General features: G+C 43.4%; 2 protein-coding genes across 5 annotated transcripts in view; both read right to left on the bottom strand.

Annotated features, from left to right (window-relative positions):
- Nucleotides 1–9564, bottom strand: part of furina (furin (paired basic amino acid cleaving enzyme) a) — an 82779-nt gene extending 73215 nt beyond the window's left edge. Inside the window, exons 1-2 of one of the 4 annotated variants that reach the window (XM_035157127.2) lie at nucleotides 9403–9564; nucleotides 908–1202 (exon numbers count right to left, since the gene is read on the bottom strand). In XM_035157127.2, the coding sequence (XP_035013018.1) occupies nucleotides 908–1117 (210 nt within the window). In that variant the 5' untranslated portion in view covers nucleotides 1118–1202; nucleotides 9403–9564. Of the gene's footprint in view, nucleotides 1–907; nucleotides 1203–6089; nucleotides 6176–8614; nucleotides 8759–8821; nucleotides 9215–9402 lie in introns of those variants that run through there. The other 3 variants (XM_035157136.2, XM_035157145.2, XM_035157154.2) reach the window with 3 other exon arrangements.
- A 1518-nt stretch (nucleotides 9565–11082) lies between these two features.
- Nucleotides 11083–25047, bottom strand: LOC118110320 (stereocilin). Its single transcript, XM_047340201.1, has 29 exons — nucleotides 24881–25047; nucleotides 23669–24793; nucleotides 23084–23108; nucleotides 22424–22994; nucleotides 21445–22332; nucleotides 21295–21357; nucleotides 21076–21201; nucleotides 20284–20450; nucleotides 20018–20204; nucleotides 19804–19919; nucleotides 19399–19531; nucleotides 19086–19268; nucleotides 18832–18870; nucleotides 18574–18750; nucleotides 17706–17855; nucleotides 16387–16445; nucleotides 16151–16274; nucleotides 15942–16024; nucleotides 15721–15856; nucleotides 15106–15308; nucleotides 14653–14743; nucleotides 14377–14548; nucleotides 14075–14244; nucleotides 12817–12972; nucleotides 12574–12716; nucleotides 11993–12141; nucleotides 11691–11788; nucleotides 11325–11472; nucleotides 11083–11144 (listed from the first exon to the last, which is right to left on the bottom strand). The coding sequence occupies exons 1-29, from the start codon at nucleotides 24978–24980 to the stop codon at nucleotides 11083–11085; spliced, it is 5844 nt and encodes a 1947-aa protein (XP_047196157.1). The 5' UTR covers nucleotides 24981–25047.
- Nucleotides 25048–26592: the final 1545 nt, after the last annotated feature.

Genomic DNA, 26592 nt, shown 5'->3' with positions numbered 1-26592 from the left:
TTATTTCAAATGTCTTGAAGTAACATGATTTTTTAAATCAGGGAAATAAAGTACACAGCTACAGCTCAACAACAGTTCACCTCGCCCCCTCAAAAGCTAATTTCAGGTTATGAAGCATTTATCTAGTCGTCATAGTTTTCAGTTCCAAACCTTTGTGGTTGTACCATTAAGCTACCATCATAACCCATTAACAAACACACATTCTTAACATACAGAAAATGTATGAGCAAGGATGGAATAAAACTACTGTTGTGATTTATGAATCAGTCAGAAGAAAAAACATGAAGCTCCTTGCAACACATCCATCACGACACAATGTACCGTATATATTTAATGGTATTCAACCCCTGACAAGATGTTTACGCTGAAAATTGGTTTTCACTGCAGATTCCTAACTGACAAATCTGAGAGAAACACTGATTATTAATACCAGTTTCTAAACACTATTTTTGGATGGGTGAGGAATGGGAAACAAGAGAAAACGGAAACATAGATAAGCATAATGCTCCTGCTGAGCTGTGCTCACCAACAGCTGGGCAAACAGTGTGGCCCAACTAAATGAATTTTAAAAATTATACAGAGGCATCATAAAAACACACAACTCAATAAATATAAATGAGAATATCTGGGTATTGATGAGAATATAAAAACAGAAATGAATAATGAATCTGATATTTGACACATCAATAGGACACACTGTAAATGAGCAGAAAGCTCACCTCATTATATGCAACCCGTTAGAAAGTCGATGAGTGCATAATCAAAATGTAGGCAGTTTTATGTTCACTTACGGCCTTTGTAAGACTTGTAGTCTGAACTCAGCACTTTGACTTCCTTATCATCTCTAAACCTCATACGACTGCAAATGCAGAGAAAAGGAGTTTAAAAATCGCAGCTTTTTACTTACATGTCCGTAATTCATGAACCCATGTTTACTGGCAATTCCATCAGCTTCCTCCTGACCTCCAGGTATGTGGACGGCCCATGTGTTGGTGTAGACCTTCTGTCCCAGCGCTGGTCCCAGCCCAGAAACCAACAAAACTAACAGAGGCCCGAGTAGCAACTCCAGCAGCCCGAGCCTGCGGCCTTCAGAGGGGGATGGAGGGCCAGAAGCCATGGGTTCTCCAAGTGCAGCACAGTCTCTGAGCACACGGTATGTGCAGGTGCACAGGGAGACAATGAAGGGGACAGTCACAGCTCACCTGACAGGAAACAAGAGAGAAGAAGACAATGAATCATCACATTTACACAACTGCAAGGTTTACGACACCTGGTGAAGATCCCACTGTTTAACCATTCCTTCTGATCATCACGACCATAAAACTGCAACACAAGAGAAGCCTGTATAACCTTGGCATGTCAACATTCACAGGGAGACTATTCTCATGAGGACAAACAAGAAGACTACGTCCAGATTGGAGGTTTCATCTCTCCCTTTGTAGCTGCTCCCATGTTGGGGGGTATAGGATCAGATACAGAGCGGTAAACGTAGTACAACACATTAAATAATGTATTCATCCGTTTGGCCATGTGCAGGAACAGCCACCCCACCAGTAGTTCTGAGCAGGCGTACGACAGGCCAGCTAAGTACAGGCATTTGATAATCCCACAGGAAGTAGTGAGCGGGACGTCAAACCCAGACCTGATGTTGTGGTCAGACGCACAGCAGCAAATGTTGGCCCTGACACTCATGGGAGGATACAGTAAAAAAGGCTTACGAAAGGAAAATGCTTAGGTATAGTAGGCTGGCAGAGGAGGTGGAGAAGTGTGGTTGGAAAGCTAGACTACGCCCTGGATGCTGAGGGATCACAGCGGAGTCAGACTCACTAGAAGGTGAGGCAGCCACTCGAGGGTGGAGTTTGAATGCCTGAGGCGGCAATGGCAGCCCACCGAATGACTGCAGCCAAGGAGAGAACATACACGGTGTCGGGGAGAAAAATGTTCACCTACAATATACTGAGTGAGGGCATCGTAATATGCTGACGATGTGTTATCACCAAGCGATAAATAAACCCACAAATGTTAAAACACTTCACACACACACACACACACACACACACACACACACACACACACACACACACACACACAATAAGACAAAGTATTATATTATATCATATGATCGTACAATACCCCGAGTGCTAGGGCACAGAGTTCAGCTCATGATTAAATTGTTTAGTGATACAATTTTGCCTCTAAAGGATGTTACTCCGAGTCAGAAAGGTCAGCTGCACCAGGAGTCTGTTCAGAAAATGATCCAAAGAGCCAACTCCATTATAGCCCCGAGTTTAGTGGACGGCACTGAATACAGTGCTCCCATTCTGTGTTTCCTCCTGTATGCAGTCTCATTTGTTCTCCAGATACACGTCTACTGTGGGACAGGGTTTCTCCGGTCATTTTGCAGGTGTAATAGCCCTCCTATAATGACCCTGTCTCCGGGGGTTAGCCATCCAATGGACAAAATTGACAATTTCAAATCACTGTGCCATCCTGCCACACTCAGGCTGTTCAATGTTTCCCTGGGAAAATGTGTTGTGAAGCATGAATGTTGTGTTCAGGGGTGGCTGGGGTTGTTTGTTACTGGAGTTTACCATTACCACAGCATTTCATATTGCAAAAACAATGGCACTCAGTAGAGCGCATACTTCGACTAAGGCCCAACAGTCCCCTTGCATTTAAAACAAGCTGCACCAAAATTGGCCAAACGCATAGATATCAGTTCTATAAAAATGGCTGATTTTTTTCCCCCCCCAATCAGGGTCAATGAGATAAAATGTCAAAAAACGCTGTATCATCCAGAGCTGAACCAAAATTCAATGGGACCTTCTCTGACTCATATCGTATCCTTCCACCAAGTTTTGTGGCAATCCGTTCAGTGGTTATTGCATAATCCTGCTGAGACTCAAACAAAGGAAAATATAACCTCCTTGGCAGAAATAATGAGCAACGCATTGCTTGAACTATTCAAGCTACTATATTAAAAGGACCATAAATGAAGAGGAGCACTCCTTTTTTCAAACTAAATTCAATATAATTAGTGACATAAAACTGAATTTATAATTCATACATAAAACACTTTGATCGTGACATGGAAAATTAGACGCACGGATCTGGTCTCTGGCTTCACAGCTGCCGTCTGTGCTCTATTTGACCAGATACTTCTACAACACAATGTCTTCACTTACAACAATTTGTGGGAAGACTATAAAAGGTCGTTTGCGTCACTTGCTGCCAGGTGCCATATTCTCCCTGTTTGCTAAGTCAATTTGCTTTTATACTCAGATGCCACTTTATTAGGTACACCTGTACAATGTAATAAAATCCTGTAAAACAGCTGTGCCATGACGCTCATCTTTAAAAAGCTCATCATGTTTAAGTTTTTGTTGGAACTATTTGAAGTGTGTGAATAAATTTCTATGCTCCACACATGTATGCAAATGAGAAGGGCATCAAAATTTGAAACACCTCTCAAGATAATACAGTCCAATACAACGCCACCTCTTACTACATACTCAAATCCTGAAATAACAGTTACATTTACGCAATTTCAACAATGTCACCAAACATCATAAAAGCAGACTTTATGGCAGAGCAGTTATCTTGGATAAGATTGTGCAGGTACCATTATAATTAGGTGCAGTAGCTATAGCTAAACACTCTGGAATATAAATACACCATTTTAGCGTGAATGTGAGTGAGTTATTGTCCAAGGATTGCATTTTAAAAAGAAACGGACGGAGTAAAGATTACAAATAAGTTATTTTACAGAGTGTTGCATTCTGGTTTGTTTGCAGCCTTTGCCCGACACAACTGTCAGACCAGAGTAGGCAGTACAGCTCATTTACATCTGCAGTACCTGACCAGGAAGAGGTTCTGCAGCTCAGCTAGCAAGTGTTTTCAAATCCACCTATAGTTGAGTCTTTCAGAGTATATAAACAACCGTTCTGTCAGCCCAGTTCCTGAAGGCTGGTCTAATGAGTTTCCCTGCTACGGAGAGAATAAATAAAGCCATGACATGAGAGGGGGAAAAAAAAGTTCTCAGCGTCTCCCGTTGTCTTTACAGCAGAAATGAAACTGTGGGAACATCTGTCAAACAGCCCAGATCTACAGCCGTCACAGATGAGGAGCTCAAAAAGTCTGAAAAATGTTAAGTCTGAGAGGAAATAATTCAGAGAGAGGAATGAGAGCGAGAAGAATCGACTTGCTACTGTCTCTCAATCAGCTGACTAATGACTGAACCCACTGAGAAAGTGACCTGCCTACAGACATAAAACCGGAAGAAAAAAATAAATTGGTAAGCAGCCAAACGCTGTAACATTGTCAGATGGCTCAGTGAGGACGACAACATCTCAATCGATTCACTATAAGCCTTGTTTGACACTTGTTGTGTTCAGCGCACAGTGCCATCAGTCGCCAACATGTGAAGGATTACCTCCATGATGCTCGCTTCATGAATGAGCATATCTGTGTTCTGTCTCTTCTTGCTCTTGTCTAATAGGACTGTGAAAAACTATAACTCGGTTTTATACTTTAAAAATAACTGTCTGTGAGCGCAGCTGAAGTCGAGGATGCCTTGTTTCTCCTGTAAATGTTTCAATTTAGCTTTATTCATTTACCTTTTGGAATGTTTAAGGTTTTTGTGTAACAAAAGAAGTACACACCAAAACCACGTTTATATCAGTCTCCACTGCTTCAATCTCCATTGGTCCAAGTTTGAAAGATTTTTCTACACAGGCTGGCAAGAAAGGTATTCACCTAATGCATTAACTTAACTAGAAACAGACGCATCAACGAAACACATAACTGATAATTAACTAATAAATGAACTGATAAGAATTGCTAGACATTTTTCACAGTGGTTTTTGGGAGTGACGTGCTGAACAAATCCAATCTTTTATTTGTAAAAGTAATTTAAAAGACTTTTTAAAAAGGCCCTGTGGCCAAAACTGTTAGATTAATTTGTACCTACATAGAGAGCTTGTTTCTAGTTATGTGGGGTTACTGTTCTGTATTTCTTTACATTTAAATGACAATAGGAGCTGAATTTTTTACACTGAGATTTGACAAAAATGTTAGGCAATTAAATTATACCGAGAAAAGCTACATTTCAGAGATCGGTCTTCGGGGAATCGTTGCTAAGGTTTGACGCAACTCTTGCCACTGTGACAATCCCTTCAATGACTCATTTTCAAGTCTTAATTAAAAAACAATGCTAAAACATAATTCCCATGCAAACATTTAAATGTCACAAAAACTCGTATGTGTAGCTTCTTCATCAGCGGCAGACACCAGATTAAAAAAAACACATGCAGACAGCCCTGAAATGTTTCTAACAAAAAGAGGCCCTGTTTGGTCAAGGGCAATTCAAATCAATATTCAAAACCCTTGAACCCTCTGCAATTAAAAGAGGCATGTGCGGAGCTGATAGAAATGTTAAGCTATGGACTCGATTTAAAAACTGCTGAGGACTGAAGATAGTGTGTTTTTTAACAGCAATAACCTGAAGTTGTCTCAGCAAAGTAACAAGTAAAAGTCTGAAGGGTTGAGACCGACCTGCTTCAGAGTGCCGTGGCGCTGCAGTGCAGGTAAATTGCCTTCTTGGCAAACAACAAGCTTTACAGGTCAGTCTGGCTGTGAGCTGACATGACAAGTTGCTAATCCATGCCAGGTGATTTAAACAGTATACATTTATTCCACAGACACCTAGTAATGGGAAACTTTACATTAGAGACAGAGTGTAAAAAAAGTGTAAATTAAAAGTCAGCAGCTATGTCTTTCAATTGGGAAATAAACACCCAAATCACTTCACCGCCTTTTAGTTCTTCCTTCCTGCTCAGTTAAGCCTATTTTATTTAAACACATGAAATTAAGAAGAAAGGATTTACAACAAGACTAATTACAGCTTTACTTTTTGTTTTTAAATCATTAGTTTTAACAAAAGCTGAAAAAAAGACAATCACTTCACTGCCCGTCAATCTTCTTCTTTAAACCAAAACTGTTCAAACTGTTCGCTTGTTTTAAATATTTGTTTTTAAGTGCACAATGAAAATACAACAACACAGAAGCTAAAGTAAATAAAAGTCACTCACTCTGTCCTCTGTGGTTTGATTCTACAAGTACACACAGTGTGAACGCGTCAAGAGCTCTGTCTGATCTCCACACTGGCTCTGGTTTTAAGCACACACACCTGTGACCTCATCCGGGCGCTCAACCACTCACTTTTCTGAACGTCAGCGTGAAAACCACACGCCGAGGCACAACCACTGCCCGGCTACTCCACTGTTGGCGAGACACAAAAGGAGACGCCAACTGTCCCAATGAGAGTGGTCTTTAGCGTTACTACAGTAAATGACACCATATGTCAGACCGCGATAACAGAGATTATAATGGGAAAAAATACAAAAGGCAAATTATAATTAGCCAAGTGTCATTAGGCCCAAAGGATAATACCAGCCTCATTACCAAACCCATCAGGACGTTTTTACAAAGGAAACTGTTTACACATCATCACTTTATTATTTACATTTTAATGAGATTAAACCAACTCGCATTGAATTTAGCCCACATGACCGTTTGCTCCACACTCAGATATGTTGTAATTACAGCCTCACATTGAGACACACGTGAAATCAATATCACAGTGCAGGCGCACTCAAATAGCCCTCGGAGTGTATTTGAGAAATAACAACCAATGTGTGTGGCAAGGAGAATAACAAACAAAAAAACACTATTGATCCTAAGGTAATTCAGTAATGTGTCATAAACAACACTCAAATCACACCAGTGTTCCCAGATACAGTGCACAAGTGGACAAGAAGAACACAATCTAAGATCATAAATTGGGATGTAGAGAGGCACTCTCATGACAGATTGTCAGTGTAACACGGGGTTTATCACCATTACGCCCACACGGTCCTCACATACAGCAGTGAGTAGTAAAGGGCTACACAGAGAGACAAATTAATATCTGCAAAATTCATTTACGTCTCATCATAAATCCAGAAGCAAAGAGTGAAGACACAAACGCTCTTGTGCATTAAGTGTTAGCTGCTTCACCATCATTTTTGCAAGTGGGCTGTAATATTTATAGCACTTTATCGTAAACTCCATTTGATGTTTAATGACTCGACTCTCCAAAAGACCTAATTAGAGCACTTGCAAACAATCACTAAACCTCTGGTGTCTGCTATTCCTTTTTTTTTTTTACAGTCCTTTGTTTTTTTTACACTAAACTACTTTGTCAGACTTCCTGCAACAATGTCAGCATTAACGCTTCAGAATCTTATTTTTCCCTCTCGCTGAGTTCACTTTTCCACAGATAAGAACAATAACATATGTGAAAACCATTAAGGAAGCTCGCAGGGCGAGGAAATTCCTGCTCGACTACATGTCATCGTGCTGCACATGGAAACCACCAGACTGACACATTCATATACTTACAACAATGTGCTTTGTGTATCAGAGAAGCGTTTTGTTTTCCTTTGGTTGCATGTACGTGCACAATAGAGGATCTTTCCTTGTTCTACTTGATCCATACTAATCAATATTTCCTCACTAGCATCTGCTATGACATCCAGTGTTAGGTTACACCACTTTCTCACATTATAGTGCTCACATGAATCCAGAGGATGTTTCATCAAATCCTCTTTATCGCTCTTCTTGAAAACTCGCTTCTCATTTTGCTTTATTTTTTCCTTCTCTTTTAAACTTGATAAGTTAGTTATGGACCAAACACCAAAGCAAATCCCTTGTATGTTGAACAAGAATTAAAGACAAGAACTACTACAACAATTAAAAACAACATCAGTCAGAGGGGATCAATTATTCTCAAGTCAGAGTTCAACGACAAAAATGTAGGTGCAGCAGACTCCATAATTACAATAGTTATACTAAGTTTTCACATTAATACAGGTCATATTTCATGAGATCAAGAGTGTGCAAGCATTAAATGCAGGGTCCGACCGAGAAGAGAGGATCAAGACTTCGATCAATACAATAACAACCATTAAACAGCTCACGTTCATGTTGTGAGATCTATTGCTTCCCATGTCAAAGTCTAACCACAGCAATGTAGGTACCACAGCCTCCATAATTGAAAAACCTTTAACGTAATAGTATCAACATTAATCCAGATCACACAGTCGGAATCCCACGAACAAACATCAGCTCATATTGATGCGTGTTTTCCAAGTCTGCATCAATTACTTCTCATTCCTAAGCTCAACCACAATGTACGTGCCGCAGCCTCCACCATCAACACTGACTTTTCACATGAATCCAGATTACGTTCCGTCCGGTAAAGAGTGTTCAAGAATTAAATTCAAAGTCAGAAATAGAGGATAAAGACACACCAACAACCATTAAACAGCTCGTCTTCATGCGGGGCATCTATAACTACTCATGTCAAAGTTCAACCTCTATGTAAGTGCAACAGCCTCCATGACTACACCAACTTTTCAGAGAACAGCAAGTCCCATCAATCCAGATCCTACAGTCAGACTGAGAGAATCACAACAACAACAACAACAACCAGCTCATGTTCATGTTGTAAACCACACGTGGACGGATAAAGTTGTTTCCATCGATTACTTCTCATGTCAAAGTTCATCCTTACGTGCCACAGCCTCCACGATCGCTGCTGATAGAGGAGTGAGCAGTGCGAGGAGGGGACACGCAGAGTGTCAGCAGCAGCTCAGGAAGCTCAGGAAGCTCAGGAAGCTGAGGAGCAGGAAAACTTCTGCCCCTCAGGCCTGCAACACTTCCAACATCAGCTGACAGCGGGGGGACGCTGAGAGTTTCGGCTCGGGGGGGAGGAACTCACCTCACAAGTTGAGTCCGTGACAACAACACGCAGTCAGACTGTGGATCTCTGTCTGTCTGTCTGTCTGTCTGTCTGTGTCTCAGCGGCGGTGACTTCCTCCTCCTCCTCCTCCTCCTCTTCCTCTTCCTCCGCCTCACTAAAATATGTCTGGAAACTGTGCCGCGCCGCGATTAAACTCGACGCGGCCGCGGCGGTGCTGCTTGTAGGCGGACCCGCTCCGTCTCACAGGTGCCTCCCCCTCCTCTCTTTTGGCTTTTTCACTCCCCTCGTCCGCCCCTCACGAACTACCCGGACTTCTTCCTCACATGTTCCCTCCCGCTCCCACCGAGCTGCGCGGAGACCACCAACCACAGAAACCGGACGCGGCGCAGTCGACGTCAGCTCGGCATGTGTGTGTGTTTAAACCCCCTCCTCCCTCCCTCACTCCCTCCCTTCCTTCCTTCCTTCCTTCACACACACACACGTAAACTAACAACCGCCGGGATCAATAACACAACATAACGTCCCGTCCCTGAGTCCAACTCGCGGACCACGCAGCCCGAACAAGTGAGGACACAAAGCTGGAGCAGAAACTTACGAACCTTCCTCCCGCATCGTGCTCGACCCGCGGCTCGCTGGCTGCCCCACACCGCGGCGTTCAGCACCGACGGCGGCTCGGCGAGGCGACACAAACACCGATCACGGAGAACAGCTGGCTATAAATAGTCATGATAGCCCTCCGGTGCACCGCTGAGTGGTCCGCGCAAGCCCCAGGAAATACGTCACCGCCGCGGACAGAGCCGAGAGAGAGAGGAACACCTACTCGTGGAGCTGCGGCGCTGCTGCACCGCCACCTGCTGCTCGCACGCGGCGCAGCAGCCGTGGCGTCAGGGCCCGGCCTGTGTCTGTCAGATATTTATTATAGTGAAGAACAAGAGTAAGACGTGTCCAGTATGAAGCTGCAGCCCAGGAAACTCCACGATGCTTGTGTGTTTATCGTGTGTTTCTTACTGCAGCGCTTCTCGGATGGGGGTGCGAGGACCCCTGAGATATCAGTATCTGTGTTTGCCGACATGCAACAATAGAAACACTTATTTTTCAGAATAGAAACTGTAGAAACTGAGCACCTATATCTACATTTTACACAAAATATGTTAATATTCATCAAGTTCTATATATTTGGTTATATTTTTTTGTTTCTTTTATTTATAATCCATGTTTAAACTTTTAAATATCAAGCCTCAGTTACATTCTTTACCCTCTTTAACATAAGGGATTGATAACATCTTAGGAATCATTGGAAAAACATATATGTATACATAATCATCAACAATTGGTGTCGGCTTCTGCTCCCAGGAATCCACAGGCTCTAGAATCCAGTGTGTTCAGATTTTCACATACAACTGCACATGACATCATTCGCCCACAGCCGCTGTTAACTTACCCCTATGCTGGAATAATAATACTCCTGGGTCCCACATTTTATGCGTATCAGACAGTTTGTGAAAAAATTCATTTCATTCTGTTAGATATGATTAAATATACCACACTTTAGAGACTCAACACAGAATGTAAAAATGTCCGTTTGTATTCAAACAGACAGAAAATATTACAACAGGTGACATTTCTGTAATGAAACTTTCAAACTGCACGTGGCTCCTATAAGAAGACAGATTTCCATGGAGATAACGGGGCTCGACGTTACAGAAGTGATAAATAAATGGGGGCAAAATTCCAAAGGTCTTTTATAGATGCCAACATCTGTATTCAAATTGTATCCTCCTTTGAGGCAACACAAAGCGTTTCATGTGGTTTATGGTGCTATTATCATCCGTAAATACACATTATAGAGCTCAGTGCCTATAGTTACAGCCGTAACATATCATTACAAACTCGTTTGCTTGATCACAGGGTTAAAATTAGGCTGTAAATTTTGAAAAGCCTGTTCCTCTGTCAAATAAACATTAATCACTGATTGCTTCTTCAGATTGCTCTAACAAAACAACATCATACACAATACAGCTACATACAGTGATTTACATCGTTCCAGGAGGATAACTGAGATAAAAGTGAGGTATGTGCAGCAGAGCACAGGCAAGTGTGATGTAAATTCAAGGACCCACACACACAGAAGGAACAGACCAGTTTAAAATATTTATTTGATGTACAAATATGATGATACCAAGGGAGGTCAATGGACAATTCATTATTTTCAGCATTTTAAATGAGTTTCCACAATGAGAGGCACAGAGCCAGTGAGCGGAAAGCGAGGCTGTGTGTGTTCAGGGCTGCTGGAGCCGAGTTTCTCCCTGTGGAGGCACAGGAACACAGCGTTTATCATCACCTCATAAAAACAACAGAGAACATCATGGTTGCTTAGCAGAGTCAAATATTATCATAATACACAGCGTGTGTGCTCATAAATACTTGGATAAACATAGATAAAATATCAGTCAGTCAAACCCTGAATTCTGAGTTCATTAAAATTAGATTTTATCAGAAATATTGTTTTTGAAGACCCCACCTCTCAGCTCCAGCAGTGGGTCTCCTTCATATCGAGCTAGTCCCACCGCTTGTCTCTGCTCAGCGTCCAGCTCCGTCCACTGCTCCTGGGTGAAGGCCCACGCCTGCTCCTCACTCAGCCACGACAACTGAACAGCACTGAACACCACCTGTCAGACACACATCCAACACAAACAGTGAAAAACTACAAGAAACTGTGTCGTCTGAGGTAACCAGGGTGAAGAGGCGTCAACCACTTTATTTTATACAGTGAGTATTTGTATTTGTCATATTTAAAAATCTAACAATTTAGTCAACATTTTCATTTATACCACATCTGCACTGAAGTTTAACATTTCTCTGTTGATTGCTCAGTTGTGAAACTCACTGCCATCTTCTTTGGTGATATCAGGGCGATGGCTTCAGGGGTCATCCCCTCCACTTGTTCTTGTACCAGAGCTGACAGCATCATGTCCTCCAGGCCCACTGGACAGATAGACAGACACCACAGTCAGATAATTGATGTTTCTTAAATTAGAGGAAAAGTTGAGGAAAAAAAACCTCCTCCTGCTTCCCCCTCTGGGATAATTTTATTTGCACCTCTTCATCCAACAGCTGTCGTGTCCTCATCCCGCCCTCCTCACTCACAAAAAAAGTTTGTACCTCCAGGGATATCATGTTGTATTGTACCTGCCAACGTTCCAATTTCAGTGAAAACTTCTGGGCCCCAAGCACTGACGGGTCCAAAGGCCTCAGGTCTGGACAAACGACTCATGAACGCTTCCATCTGCTGTTCTGTGCACGGCAGGGACATCTCCCGCAAGAACACAGCGGCCACACTGCAGTTTGAGGGAAACCATTCAGGACTATTTGCTCCTTTGACGGTATGCAAAATGTTTTCCAGAGGTTGTGCACATCTGTTAGCAGGTGTATGTGATGTCAATGGATGTCGATAAAACTACAAGCAATGTAATGCTGCAGGTAGGAGGTTAATTACTTTTACGAATGACAAAATTAGCATTTTTGTTATCTAATTTTCAGAACATATGTCCATCTTTGTACATATTCCTTTTAGTCTGTGTCATTTACCTGTTTGAATGATAGTGAGAGGAACTATTGCATAATATGGCAATTATGGCTCACAAATAATCATTTGGCCTTTATTTTGAAAAATTAAAGGTCTAGGTGCAAGACCTTTTTTTTCTTATACCTTTTTAATATGTTGCATGAATGAAGGATTGTGTATAATCATACATGAACATTTGACTGACCTGAGGTTGTACGGGTTCAGTCTCTTGATCTCTGATGGATACAGACCACAGATCAGATGCCCAAATGTTGCCAGATCGACATCTGTTAACTGCTCCGCTTTCAGTTTGCGTCTCCGCATCACACCCGAAACCACGACTCTCATCTGAAAAAACAGTTGCGTTTACCACAAAGTATTCACATCACGTGTATATCTGTCCTTTTTCTCTCAGTTTTACATCCGAATGAAAAATTCAAAGTTTCACCTTCTTTGGGCTCCAGTCTGTCAGTGTCCCCAGATGTGCCAACACACCCGGGTCGGTGAGATCTATGTCCTGCAGCTCTCTCTCTCCCAGCTCAGTCAGCACCGAGCCCAGAGCCAGCACCTGATCCGCCCGCAGCTCTCTCACCGGACTGAAGGACTGGAGCGAGTCAAGAACCACAGAAAAAAAGAACTCTTCTCATTTACTCAGCTGTCCTTGTCAGCCATTATATAACTGCCAGCTTTACTGGTCATCTTTACTTTTTATCTTCAGACTTTATACAGATGCAACAATTCCAAGGCACTATTCAATTGTGAAACTATGTATTTTTAAGTTTGTGTTCTCCTTGTGTCTGCATGGGTTTCCTCCAGGTAATCCTGCTTCCTCCCACGGTCCAAAGATGTGCAGCTTAGATTAATTGGAGACTCTAAATTGTCTCTATATGTTAGCCCTGTGACGCGCTAGTGTCAGATGTGATTGACTCCAGCAAACCCCTGCAACCCTCAAAGGATAAACAGTGTGGATAATGGATGGATGGAGGATTTTTCTTTAAATACACTTGATGTGGATACTCTTTATTTCTTAGAAGAAGATCCCTATACTGTAGTTACTTCTCCAAATCAAGGACAGGGGGGGAAAAACAACCACTGTCCCCACATCCCATCCCATCTTCAATCCCACCATCCCAAATTGAGAACAATAAGAAGAAATAGCTGTCATTATTATTATACATCTGATTGAAACATTAAGCATGCTTCCAAGGCAACAAGAGAAAATAAAATTAATTAATAATAATGACAGCAATTAACCCAATGAAACAAGAAGGGAGAAGGAAAAGAAAGAGAGCGAGAGGAAAAGAGAAAAAGAAAGATTTGATACTCTTTGTGTCCTCTCCCCTTTTTCATCTCTCAAACAAACCTTTATATGGACTATGATGGAAGAGGATACAGAAAACAAATATTGTACAGAAATAAAAACCAAAATAAAATCTTTTAATACTAGCTGAGCCAAACCTAATACACTTGTTATGGGGACAGAACTGCTGCACCACGTACATCTGATGTGAAGGTCATGTGAAGGATGACACATATTGTCAATGATTGACCTGGACATTGTCTGGATGATTGATGGGAGAGAACATGTTGTTAAAATAGTTCAAACTGTCTGTGTGGATCCCTTGAGAGTGAAAGTGACATCAAACAAATAGAAAAAGACTTTCTAACCCTACATGTACTTTTGCAGGCAGAGTACTTTTACTGACCTGCCTGAGTTTCATCCACAGTGACCGGCGCTGCTCAGAGCTCAGCTCCGCGTCCTGACCGACAACTTCTACGCACTGTGTCAGATCCTCCTGCGACATACGACTGAGCTGAAGGGGTGTCCAGGCCGAGGGAAACGTTCCTCTGATATCTGCACAGCTTGGAACTGGAACTACTCAAAGACACATTGGATTCAGTGCTGTACGCATTGACACAAGTGGTGGAGTGGTGCACCAGTAATCATAATAATTTGCTTATCCTGTAGATAAACAGCAGTAAAACGTGTGGGAAGCATTTATTGAACCTTTTGCCCTCCTGCTCCGTGCTCTGACGACGCCTCGGATGAGACTCTGAGTCTGTTGTCTCTGACGTTGCCGGTCCGTGCACTGAGTAACACAGACTTCACCCACCACACTGTTCTCCAAGCGCCTCTGAGCCACCAGGACCTGTTCCACTGTGTCTTTACTCAACACTGCCTGCGCGAGAAAAACACAAGATATTGCCAAGAAAAGTCTCGAGGCACCAGTTAGAGTGAAGGGAAATAAATCACAGGATTTGGATGGTGCTCCTGGATGCTTACCAGTGGGATGGCGTTAATCTGCTTTGTTGAGAGAGAAAACACCAACCGGCCCAAATGTTCCACATCCCCAACTTGCCATTTAGAAGGATCCCTGGCAAACAAGAACACACACGTGTCTTATCATTACTGCGGCTGCCAGCACAGTGCTGGGAATTTCAGGCATTTTGTATATTTTAGATTACATATATTTATACTACATGGTACTACTACAAACTACAATTGTTTGAGGAAGGTGTTTTTATTTATACTGAATGATTTACTATATTTCCTCATTATGTAAAATTTTAGCCATGCTTTAGTGAAAAGGCCAAACGATGTATATTTTTTTTTGTTAGTTCACCACATCTCAACGTCACTGAGATGGACATTAATGGTCCTCAAATGATTACAAATTAAGACTTTGTTATAGTTTGGTATATGACCCTGTTTTCTTTATTTCATCTGTGTCTTTACCCGAGCAATTCTTTCTGGGTGAGCAGGGCACTGATATCTGTCAGAGCCTCTTTAGGAAGGCAGAAACTTCTCATCTCCTCCAGCCGCAGAGCCAGAGCTCGTCTGTCCACCACAGCCAGACTGTCCCGGTCCAAGAAAGGTAGTAAAGGCCCCAGGACGTCCAGAGTGGTGCCATCAATCTCCTCCTCAGCCTGAGAGGAGCCCTGCAGAGCAACACATAGACAGACACACACACACACACACACAGAGAGATAGAGAGTGTGTACACTTGGTTGGATTTCACACTGGTAACCAGTTGGACTGCAGTGAGAATGAGGCAGGTCATGGCCTGAATCTCTCTCTCCATCTGTTTCCCTCCCTTCATTTGTTCAGGCTTCTCAAGCAAACACTTACCAGATTTCCAGATTTAAATAAACAGAAATAGTCCCACTTTGCTTTTGCATGCTCATGGTTACAGTTTATCATTTTAATACCCACAGATTAATTCCAGATTTCTATGCAGCAACTGGATTCTCATTACACTTTTGTAACTAAAACCTAATGTGTAAGCCCCTGCACGTCATGTGAGAATATGCAGTGAATGCAGTATTGGTGTGGTTCATGTTGGTGTTTTACCAGCTCAATTTTGGCCTTCTCAGCTAAACACGTCTGCTTGTAATGTGGCATTCTGAGGAAATCAGCAAAGTTTGCATGGATGTGGTCCAGAACGGCTTGGAAGGAGGCATTAGAGAGGTTCTCTATCATCGTCACTCTGGAAAAGAACAGAGCAGAGGTGTTAAAGAAGCCGTCTCAGGATAAACCGTGAAATATGTTAATATATGTGTATAATTACTTACGGTAACGTTGAAGCAAACCCAGGGTTGAAAACTGTGAGGTCAAGTTCAGGCTGTTTCCTCATTTCCTCTACGATACATTTCCGCTGGTAACACAGCCCAAACACATCTGAACTTGTTAGTATTAAACTTCGCTTTTTGATTCATTATCACAATATTTGTTGAAAATTAGTGTATTAGGCAATCTGACGGGTCAAGTGTTTGCTCCTCACCAGAGCAGGTCTCAAGCCTCCAGGCAGCTCACTAACAAACTGAAGCAACTCTACAAAATCTGTATCATTGGTCCAAAGCCTCAAAAAATCACAGCTCATCCCACCGGCGACTTGACCCAGAGCCCTAAAAGTGAAAGATGTTTCATTTTAATCTTTTGGTTTTGAGTGTTTCAAACAAAAAATACTCATTGATTAAAATAGTTTGGATGTTTTGATGCAACACATTTCCAACTTACCTCACTGACTTGCTGGTGATATTTTTAAATTCGTATAATTGTGTAAATAGGGACTGAGCCTGTACAGAAAGAAAAAGCATCAGAGTCAGCACTTTGATTGTGGTTTATTCTAAAATAAAGAACCAAAATCAACTTGCAGTTAATTAAACAGCAGCAATATTCCCATGTTTTAGCGCATTAATGCTTTAATTGTTCAAAGAATTTGGTTGAAATGTCCTTTTAAGGATGACAAGTCCACAGGGAAAATGTCTTGGAGCAGCTGATCAGATTATAATTTGATATTCTTGGTTTCTGGCATCACACAGAAGATGGATCCTGTTGTTACATCCGCCAATGAGACGATGAGATGTTTTCATTGCTGCACTGTAATAGGTAATACCTTCGCTTCCTTATATTACATGAGCGCTCTACTTATTTCTCACTTTCCAGTTGATTCAACTCATGTGTAATGTGAGTAATATGCGTGTTTTGCTTGTGAAGACGTAAAAAACAATTTTTATGTGAGTAAACTGGATTTATGCTCCTGAATGTAAAATAAAAATGAGTCCTCATAACTAATCATTCTTTGTTGTGCTTACTTTATTTATTATTTATCAGTTAATCACTTTTTTCTCGATAAGTCAGACTAACTTGTTTTACTTAAACTGCTTAAACTTAAAAAAGAACAATTCAATTTCACCTAGCTGCTTTAGGGATCTCCTGATGACGGATGGGGCTTTAAACTTTTAGCTTTGTTTAAAAAAAATTAAATCTACAGCTGCTCTGCAGAATTGCCAGACTGCATGTGGAATGAAACACTGGTGGTATATTACTGTCTTTATCGGCATCAGTCAAAATCTCTTTAATGACGTTCGGATTAATTGGTCAGAAGACACAAATAAAGTTTTACAGTTATTGAAATTGAAAACTTTAGTCTAATATTTAGTGTCACAGTATATTTCAGAGCCGTTGCTAAGTGAAAGTCATCTTTATTGATTTGACTCAGGTCTTATTAGACTGAGAACAGGTGGTGAAAGCAGGCTAACACACTCTTGGCCGTGACAAAATCCCTTTAAGGTAGCCATTATTAATTTACGCTACACTCCTCCACACCATTGTACTACATCCAAACTAATTAGCTTGATGGCGGCTGATGTCTACAGAGTATTAACATTCTGAAAGGCTCATGCGAAGCATAGCAGATGAGTTGCAGATTAAAGGCGGACCGAGACTGAAGCTGGTAACATTTTCTTCTCAAGTCAGAGAACTGGAAACCTATTGTTGTCATATCAATACAAAGTTTAAGAGCGCACAAAAGAAGATTAAAGTCAAATGTGCACCTGCTGTGGCGACCATTGTATGTCCCGGTACAGGCTAATGTGTCTCAGGATTGTTTCTCCATTGGTGGCCTCTATCAGTTTCCTCAGAGGTACAAATGATAAAAGACAGTTGACCTGCTGTGTGAGGTTCTGCAGGTCTCCGTCTAAAGCCTGTAGACATACAACAAAAAAATAAATGTACATTTCAATGTAGAAGGTAGAAGCCTTTAAAGGCCCTTCAGTCAAACAGTAGACGATTTGTTACAGTGACGGTTTTTGACCAGACGAGGTGTGAATATTATTTGGAAAAATATCACCAGATTATTAACTTTCGGAGCTGATTGGTCAGGGGTGGGGGGGTGACACCCCTGCAGTACAGAACTGTGTGCTTGTTGGTTGAATATGCACAATGAAAGTATCATCTACCAAGTTTATGCTGAATCCTGCCTGCCTGCTAAAAAAATTGTAAAATCATAATGGATATTTTAACAGCCACAGCCCCAGGTAGGATTTCTCTGGGTTGCAATGTATGCAGTCCTCCTGTTCTTATCGATGCCATTTCGTTTCAAACTCTCAAAATTTATTATTAATTAAAGGGAATGGCATCCCCCCTCATCCCCCTACAAATTGGCTACTAGGTTCAAAGATTACTCTTTTAGACAGTAGAGCCAGATTAATGCTTCGGGAACCACAGTTTTTGCTTCTTGATTTGATATGTTCCAACAATTCTAAGGAGATGTTGAATTATATCAACTTTCACAAACCTCTCCACCTATTCTTTGTCTTTTACACAACATGTCACAATAATGTGGGAGTGGCAAATTCTATGGAGGAATGAAAAGATGAAAGAAGTGATAAGTGATGTAGTTTAGAAAGTCAGCGCCGTCACCTCCTGCATTGCATTGTACAGCATGGCTCTATGGCCAGGCTTAAGCTCAGTTAGCATGGTTCTCCAGCACTGACAGTGGGCAGTTTGACTGATCTCAGGCCACTGGAGGTCTCTGAGCACAGCAGGGGAGAGACCAGAGTGCAACGGCTTCAGTCTGCATAGTTCTTCCACTGTGAGCTGGTAGAAAGATTAAAAAAACACAGGTGATTGTGCAGTCTTTTGACATTAAGCAGAGGTATTCTGAAAATGTCTACTTACGTTGGTGTTTTTTGAAATCTTGGATAACATTAGAAATGCCTGAGGAAAGGATTAAAAATTAATAAGGGTGCAGTGCACACAGAATACACGCTTTCACATTTTAAGACAGTTGCAGGATTTTAGGTAAAGGTCATGTATTTCATTAGTGTTTATCCTCTTCCTTAGTGTAGATCTTTAGAGACACTTGAAACCGATAAGTGAAATGAATAATGCAAAAATGAATAGATAGATAGAAAATGAAATTCCCTGTTGACCTGTGCTGGGGCATATCTGTGTAATCCTGGTTGTGAGAGGACTTCCAGGAGCTGTTGTGAGGGGAGTGACAGCAGGAAGGAAGCTCCTAATTGGGGCAACAGACCACTGAGAGCAGACAGCTCTGACGGAGCCATGCTGCTGATGTTCAGGGACTGAAGAGCTGGAATGAGCCACGAGGACAACTATCCACAAGACAGAGATAGTCAGACATTGTGTGGTACGACAGAAAAACAGAGCAGTAGGTTAGAGATAGAGATTTTCTGTAGTGTTCTGTACATACAGTAGATGTCAGTAATTACTTGGGCCACTCACCCTCCCGCTGGTACTGATCAACCCCTTTGACATACACTGAGCCAGCTGCTGCCAGAGAGCAGAGGACATAGCCGAGTCCTGAACATACGAACCCAGTTCTGCTGGATCCAGGTAACATGCGAGGACTCCCAACCTGCAAAAAACAAGAACCCTTCAATCATCAAACAACTTCACACATATGATGTTTTACTTTGTCACCGCAGTCTGAAAATATCTGAATATTAAGTCGAAACCAGTTATAATCCTCCAAAAAAGACTACATCTAAAGTGTAAATACTAGATCTGCAGTTTCATACCTGGTAAACCACCATCCATTACTACCAAAACAAAACCATGACCTAAGTCATCAACACTGACCAATGAATGTTCCAGTTCCATACTTGTTAAAATACCATTGAAGCCCACCTCAGTATGTTATCACCAGTCAGATTCTTCTTCCTGCTGAAGAGGCTGCGGAGCACATGGCGCCCCCTCACACCATCCAGACTGCCATTGCCTAGCAACTCTACAAGAGGAGCAAGCTAAGAGAGACAATGGAATAAATATTGAAACAAAATTTCTGACAAAAGAGATGCAGCCAGTATGTCAAGAGCTTGAAATCAGTGAATTGGCCTCTGACCTGTTGAGACGTCAGTTGCTGAAAATGGCTGATTGGGAGGTAAGGCAGGAGTGGGAGGATGGAACTGAGAAAGTACGGTGGCCACGTGGGGACATCACCCACCGCACTCGACTGCAGGAGGCGTTTCACAAAGGCCTTTTTCTGCAGTGACTTCATCCCTGAGCTGTGGTCACGGATGGCCGTCAATCTGAAGAGCGATGAGGAGGCCATTAGCATCGACACAGGAAGATGTGTCTGAATAAACGCTTCGTGGGTCAGTAACTCACACGCTGTCGTTGATTATCAGGGAGGCGGGGAAGCTCATAATGTCAGAGACAGACATGAAGGGTATGAACTGAGACAGGTCCACAAACAGCTCCGGGGTCACTCGGGGGAACTTATGGATGAAAGCCGCAGTCATTGTTTCCATGGCTTGCAGCTCTTTTTGAGAGGGCTGCCAGAGGAAACAAAAGAGCGCGACAGTAACTGACGTGTGTTCATTTTGACCCTGACACACAGAGAGTGCAATAGAATAGGACTGTGGTCACTAGAGCTGTACATTATTATGTTACTATTAACAAGGGTTGAGAGCTTTTCATGCAACATTAGCTTCATAAAAATTGTCATAAATAGTATTTTTATGTGGTGATTTGACTCTCCTGCTCCATGTTTTCCTGACATCCTGCATATTTTGTCTGCGGGTGCGTTCACATAGTCCAAATAATGGAATATGTTATGAGGTCTAGATCATTGTCAAAGAAGAAGAGGTCGAAGTTTGTTTTTTTTTCACAACGCTAACAAGGGAGAAACTCGATGCCTTGACCATGTTATGTGAACCGAAATGTCCCAAAAATAGGTGGCGACATTTTGGTGTGGTATATCTGGGGAGGAGACATAGGAGGAAACATTGAACAAGCAGGTATACTGTTGCCACAACTCAAGCTCAAGTTACCTGTTCACATATCCTGTAATATATCTTACAAGTAGCATTAAAACTTTGTGTGTGCCTGTACATTGAGTTCAGTGCTTTGTGTCAATCTTAACACATTCATTGTTTTGTTGGGAGTTTTAAAACAGACCTGGCTGGTTTCAACTTGTAGCTGGTTCCAACTTTGGTGCATATGGGAGAGAAATCTCTTCACTGCGTCTTTTTCAGCAGACATCACGAGAGTGCGGATGCTGTCTCTTGGCATCTGCAGGTACTCCTGACAAGAAAAAGTCATTAAGCAAAATATGTAGTTCAGCGAGCTGATCTGCTGTGAAATGATAAATGTAAAAATTGCTGCACAGGCAAGTACCTGCAGCAGAACCCTGAGAGCAGATGAGTTGTCGTCCTGCTGGATGAGGTCCCACAGAACAGGCTGTTGTGACAGCAGAAAGTTATTCACTCTTTGCTCTGTATGTGTGTGAGTGTGTCTGTGTGTGAGTGTGTCAGTCAGCTATCTTACACTGAAGCAGCTCAGCAGGTCCTCTTTCAGGGTGGTGTTCTGCTCTCTGCGCAGGAAGACCCCCACAGTGTTCAGGACGCTCGTGGAGGCTTCTGGCTGCAGACCGGCCCAGGATGCGTTGTCAAGGAGACTGGAGAGGAGGATGGCCTGACCCAAACCTTGTCTTGCCTCTCTTTCCCCTTCATCAAGCCCCGAGGAGAGGCCCACCATGAAGTCCAACACTCGCAACACATACCCCAGCACCACTAAGAACCCTTCACGCTCACCTCCCTCGACCTCGCACACACTCAGCTTGTGAAGAACGTCCACCAGCATTGGGGCTGGGTCTGCACACAGCTGGGCTGTGTCAAATTCATATGGCGCTGGGAGCATGTCAAAAAATCTCTGCAGGAAGCACTTCCTGCCCTCGAGCTCTGCCTGGAGATCAGCACAGAATTCAGCAAACTGAGGCAGTGATTGTAGCAGCTGATTGTACAGGGAGGTGTTCAGACACATGTACTCTCTCAGCCCAGGTGTCTGCTCGCACAGCTCCAGCAGGGTGGTGTTGGTGAAGCGATGCACAGCCCATTCCCTGTATTGACAGGTCTCCTCGGTGGTGTCAGCATGAGAGAAGTTGTGTATTTTGGAGCAGTACGTTGCGGCCCAGCTGGCCTCTGGCAAGGATCGGTGTGAGTCAGGAGACTCTCCACCGCACAAAGCTGAGATCATGGCGGAGTTGTTCGGCAGGAAGCAGTGTCTGAAAGCCTCTGCGCTTAGCGACCTGCTGCCCAGCTGAGCCAGGCAGCTCTCATCGACTCCTGGACTTCCTGTTGTGTCCCCTGACAGCTGAACACACAGGTCGTCTATGATGGTTTGGTTAAAGAAATGGTAGTCCTTTGTCATAACAGCCTGCAGATAATAGGATATAGGAGTTAACGTAAAGTACATACATATAACATGTCCTTGGTACGCCTTGCCATTCAAAGCAGTGATCTATTACCTGATGTGCTCTCTGCAGCCAGAATGAGGAGTTGGCACACACGGTGTTGTTGAATTCATGGGCAAAGAACTCACTGCAGATGTGGACCCACAGGAAGTCCTCTTCAGCAGCAGACAGGTACCAGGCTGCATCAGAGCACGTGGCGTGCAGGTCGAGTTCCATCTGAGCCACTGCAGGGTCAACTGAGCCGTTCTCCCCCTCAAACAGTTTACAGTAGAGGAACACAGTGAAGTTGGAGACACCGCTCAAGCCCGGGATGGATTCATTGCACGCTGCCTCCAGGATTTCTGTTGAGGGGGAGTGCTCCGTCTCTTTCAGCTGGTCACCGTTCTCTCTCGCTCTCCCGGTATGTGGCTGGCTGAACTGGGAGTGGTGAGGCGCAGTGGAGAGTTCATGAAGGCGGTTTCGTTTGGAGATTGTTTGTGAAGAAGGGGCCATTTTAGATGATGAGTGGGCTGGGGTTAGTTTTCTTTCAGCGGAGGGGCACGTCAGGAATGGGATTGAGCTCGGGAGACCCTGGGAACTAACGCCTAACGCCTGGGTGTTCCACGTCACATTATGTCTTATCCCCCTACATATGCATGGACAGATGGTAGAGATGTGAATTTACAGTCAGACATGTGAAAACGAGAATGAGACACATTTCATATTATATCTTACCATAAGATCAGCTGCCTCAGGTCACCTTCAAAAAGACAAATAAAAGCAAATATTAACTGGAAATCAGAATGAATGACAGGTGGAAAAAGCAACGGGAAGTTCCTGCAGTGCACAACATAGGGCTGATGCAACAGTGCAGCTCAGCCAACAAAGCCCAAGATATTATGTTACTGACATCAATGAGAGGATAAAGAGATTAGCCGCGCTAACGACAGGTGCTTTCATTGACCAGGATGATTAATACGATTTTAAAGCAGTGTGAGTCACTGTCACATTCTCCCCTGGGTTTGTCAGGTGAAACCAGGGCCCAACTTAAGAGTCTATTAAAAAGGGTGTGTTCTTGGTATGTGAAATTAAGTACAATTTAAAAAGTTAATTATTTGATTTCTATATAGAAAATGTTCCAATGGACATGATTTAATTATGCACACTATTAACCATTGTTGCTTTGCCAAGTGTTGGCCAGTAAAACTATTCTTAATCACCTAATGATTCATTTATGAGATTGTTTGTATGAATGCATTTTAATTAAAATGTGACTGATTGTGCAAACACCCTCTGAGGCCAGCTGCCCCACAAACTCACCAACTGAGCAGCGACCCTGGGCGTTGGGCTGTGGCACGTCCACCAAGCCGCTGACATCATCAAGCAGTGCCATGGTAACTCGTGACACTTTCTTCCTCAGGTTACCATACACAGAACTACCCACCCTGTGCAGGAGGCCGCTCCTCAGCCCGTCCAAACCCTGCACGAGAGCTACATTCCTCTGTGCCAGGTGACCTCCTCGCTCTCCTCCTCCTGAACGTGATAACGCCTGCAGCAGTAAATTCTGCATGGAGTCTGGATCATCCTCCATGGCCATCTTGTCTTCCATAGATAGGTTTCCAGACAGCCCATCCTGCCTCATGGCCTCAGGAGGCAGGCTGAAAGGCTTCAAACGTCCAAACGCACTTGAGCCTTTGCTGTGTTCACCTTCTCCTGCTGGGTGCAGACTGACCACAGGCTTCCAGTTGCGTGTTTCTAAGAAACGCAGCAGCTGCTGAAGCCAACTAACACTGAAGGCACAGTCACTGCGACCCTTCAGGGCACAAATGAAGCCCTGCAGGCCTGCACTTGCCTGGCCATACGTCCCACTGACCATAGCTTGAAGTGCAGCTTCCAGCACAGCGCTCACTGTTCTCCAGTTCTGAGAAAAGAAAGTCAAGAGAGGCCTGTGGGGCTGTCGCTCTGAGAGACTGATGAGACTCTGCAGCAGCCCCAGGAGCCAGTCCCAGTGAGGGCTGCCCCTGAGGGACAAGAACCAGTCCTGCACTTTGACGCTGGGTCGGGGGGGTACCCGGCCGTTCCACTGGTTCTGTGCAGCATTCCCTTCAGACTGGAGAAAGAAATGCAGCACCTTCTCCCACAGCTGCTCCTCATCTGGCTCCGCTGGTGCCTCCTCCAGCTCAGCACCCATCTCCTGGAGGTACTGAGAGATGTTGTAGAGAAAACCAGAGAGTCTGTGTCTGTCAATCGGCTTGCTCAGTAGAGGCAGGGTCTTGGTGGGAAGAAGTGATTTTAGACTCCCCATGATATTCCTCACCCAAGGGTGCATGGACTGGTCCTTGTTTGTTTCTGGAGGAGCTTTCTGAGGATTCCAACCACCTCCTTCACTCCATTTTGAGAAGATTTCCTTCAGAATGGCTTCTCTCTGTTCCTTTTTACCCCCTCCTGGAAGAGCACAGTTATAGACATCTTAAGCCAGCATCATTCCACAAGCACATCAAAACAAACACAATGTTCTGGTGGAACACTCACCTGTTTTCTGGGAGGATCCTTGTCCCAGTAAAACAGCACAAACTATGATGCTTGTGAATCTAAGAGTGGCCATCACTGGCCCTTTCTCCGCCATCTTCATCTCATGTCAACGTGACCGGTGACACAGTGGGGTGACATCTTTGTCTGTGGGCTGTTTGTCCTATTGATTTCACAAAATCCTGCAATCAAATGGATAGTGTTGTTGTTGTTGTTGTTTCATTGAAGAGATGGGGTGGACTCAAGGAGTAAAGTATATTAGAAGAGAGAGAGGCTATTAAACCTTAATGACTGGCTGCCACATCACCTTACCGCTTTCGCAGCATGGCCACTAAACAAGTATCAGTAAAGTAATTAACTAATAAAACGTATTAAGATGTGAGCTATTAAAGATAGTGCTGTATATGATGTTAAAAAGACTGTGAGAAAACAAAAAGAGGTGAACATGAAATAAGGTAAATGCACAGTTAAATACACAGGTTCTGATTCTTAAAGAGATTTAGGACAGAGTAGCAGAAAGAGACGGTACATCTCTTTCTGGTGCAACAAATTTTTTTAAATAAATTTTAAATATCAATGATAAATCACAATAATGACAATTTGAAGAGAAAAAACCCTTTTCAGGACTCACCAACAGCTTCAATCCATCCATGTCTTAAAGCTTCTCCTAAGCGGTCGGCAGCATCTTATCGGCGTCGGCACGCTCAGAGCTGACCTCTTTCTGAGAGGCCCTCTCCGTTTCACCATCACTCTCTCTACCTTTCACTCTCCTCCTGCACCCCTCCCACCTCTGTCCTCCATCGCTCTCTGCTCTTATAGCTGTTTGTTTTGGTCTCGGGGGTTTAGGTTGTTTCTCGGTTTCATGTTTCGCGAGTTTACTCGTCGTCCTACTGTGTGTTTGACACTTTTATATGACAAAGGACAGAGAAAGGGAGAGAGCATTGGGATTAAATGTGCAGAACTCCTGAAAAACAGCAGAGGTGTCTCATTTGATGTACAACACATGGTTTTTGTTTTCCCAGCTCTATTTTGGATCTGCACAAGGCTACAGCAAGGTCACAGCCCTCAGCTAGGTGCTTAATCGAGGTGAAAATCTGGATCATGTTAATCACACCCATGATATCTATCCCATTCTCTAACTGTCCGAGGTCTCCCACTGACTAATTCTCTATTGAGCTGTCTCTCAGCTGGGACTCGTCTTGTGACTGCGGGTTTGTTGTGGTGGGGGTGTAGTCTTACTGACGGCGCCTGGCCAGCGGGACTGTGCAGGCTGTCAGTGTTTAGACACATTTATCCATCGGTCAGGCAGACTCACAATTGAGCCCTGTGCAAGGGCAAAGCAGCAGGCTCCCAGGAGTCAGACCACTGTCTGCGGGCCCTGAAACCCAAGAGGCCCGAGTGAAAGGACCCCCCCCCTCCCTCCACTCGCTTTAGCTGTACGATACTGGGGCCTGCACAGGCACAATAACTTCCTCCTGTATTATTGATACCACATGGAACAGCGATCACTCAGTGAAGCAGGGCTCGATTCACCACTGGAATATTCAATGAGAAACTGGATCCACCCCATATGTTCCTGTTCTCTCTGCTGGAAACTGAGTCCTGGCAGCGAGGAAATCAGCTGGTGAAACCAACTGTTCAGATTGGAATATTTGGTCTGAGTCCAGCTTTTGTCCCCATCACACAACAGTTAAAAAATGCAATAATACCTCGAC

Source organism: Hippoglossus stenolepis, chromosome 1 (genome assembly GCF_022539355.2).
Source record: "Hippoglossus stenolepis isolate QCI-W04-F060 chromosome 1, HSTE1.2, whole genome shotgun sequence".
Taxonomy (NCBI): Eukaryota; Metazoa; Chordata; class Actinopteri; order Pleuronectiformes; family Pleuronectidae; genus Hippoglossus; species Hippoglossus stenolepis.
Note: the sequence above shows the minus strand (reverse complement) of the source record. Positions and strands in the feature narration are given on the sequence as shown.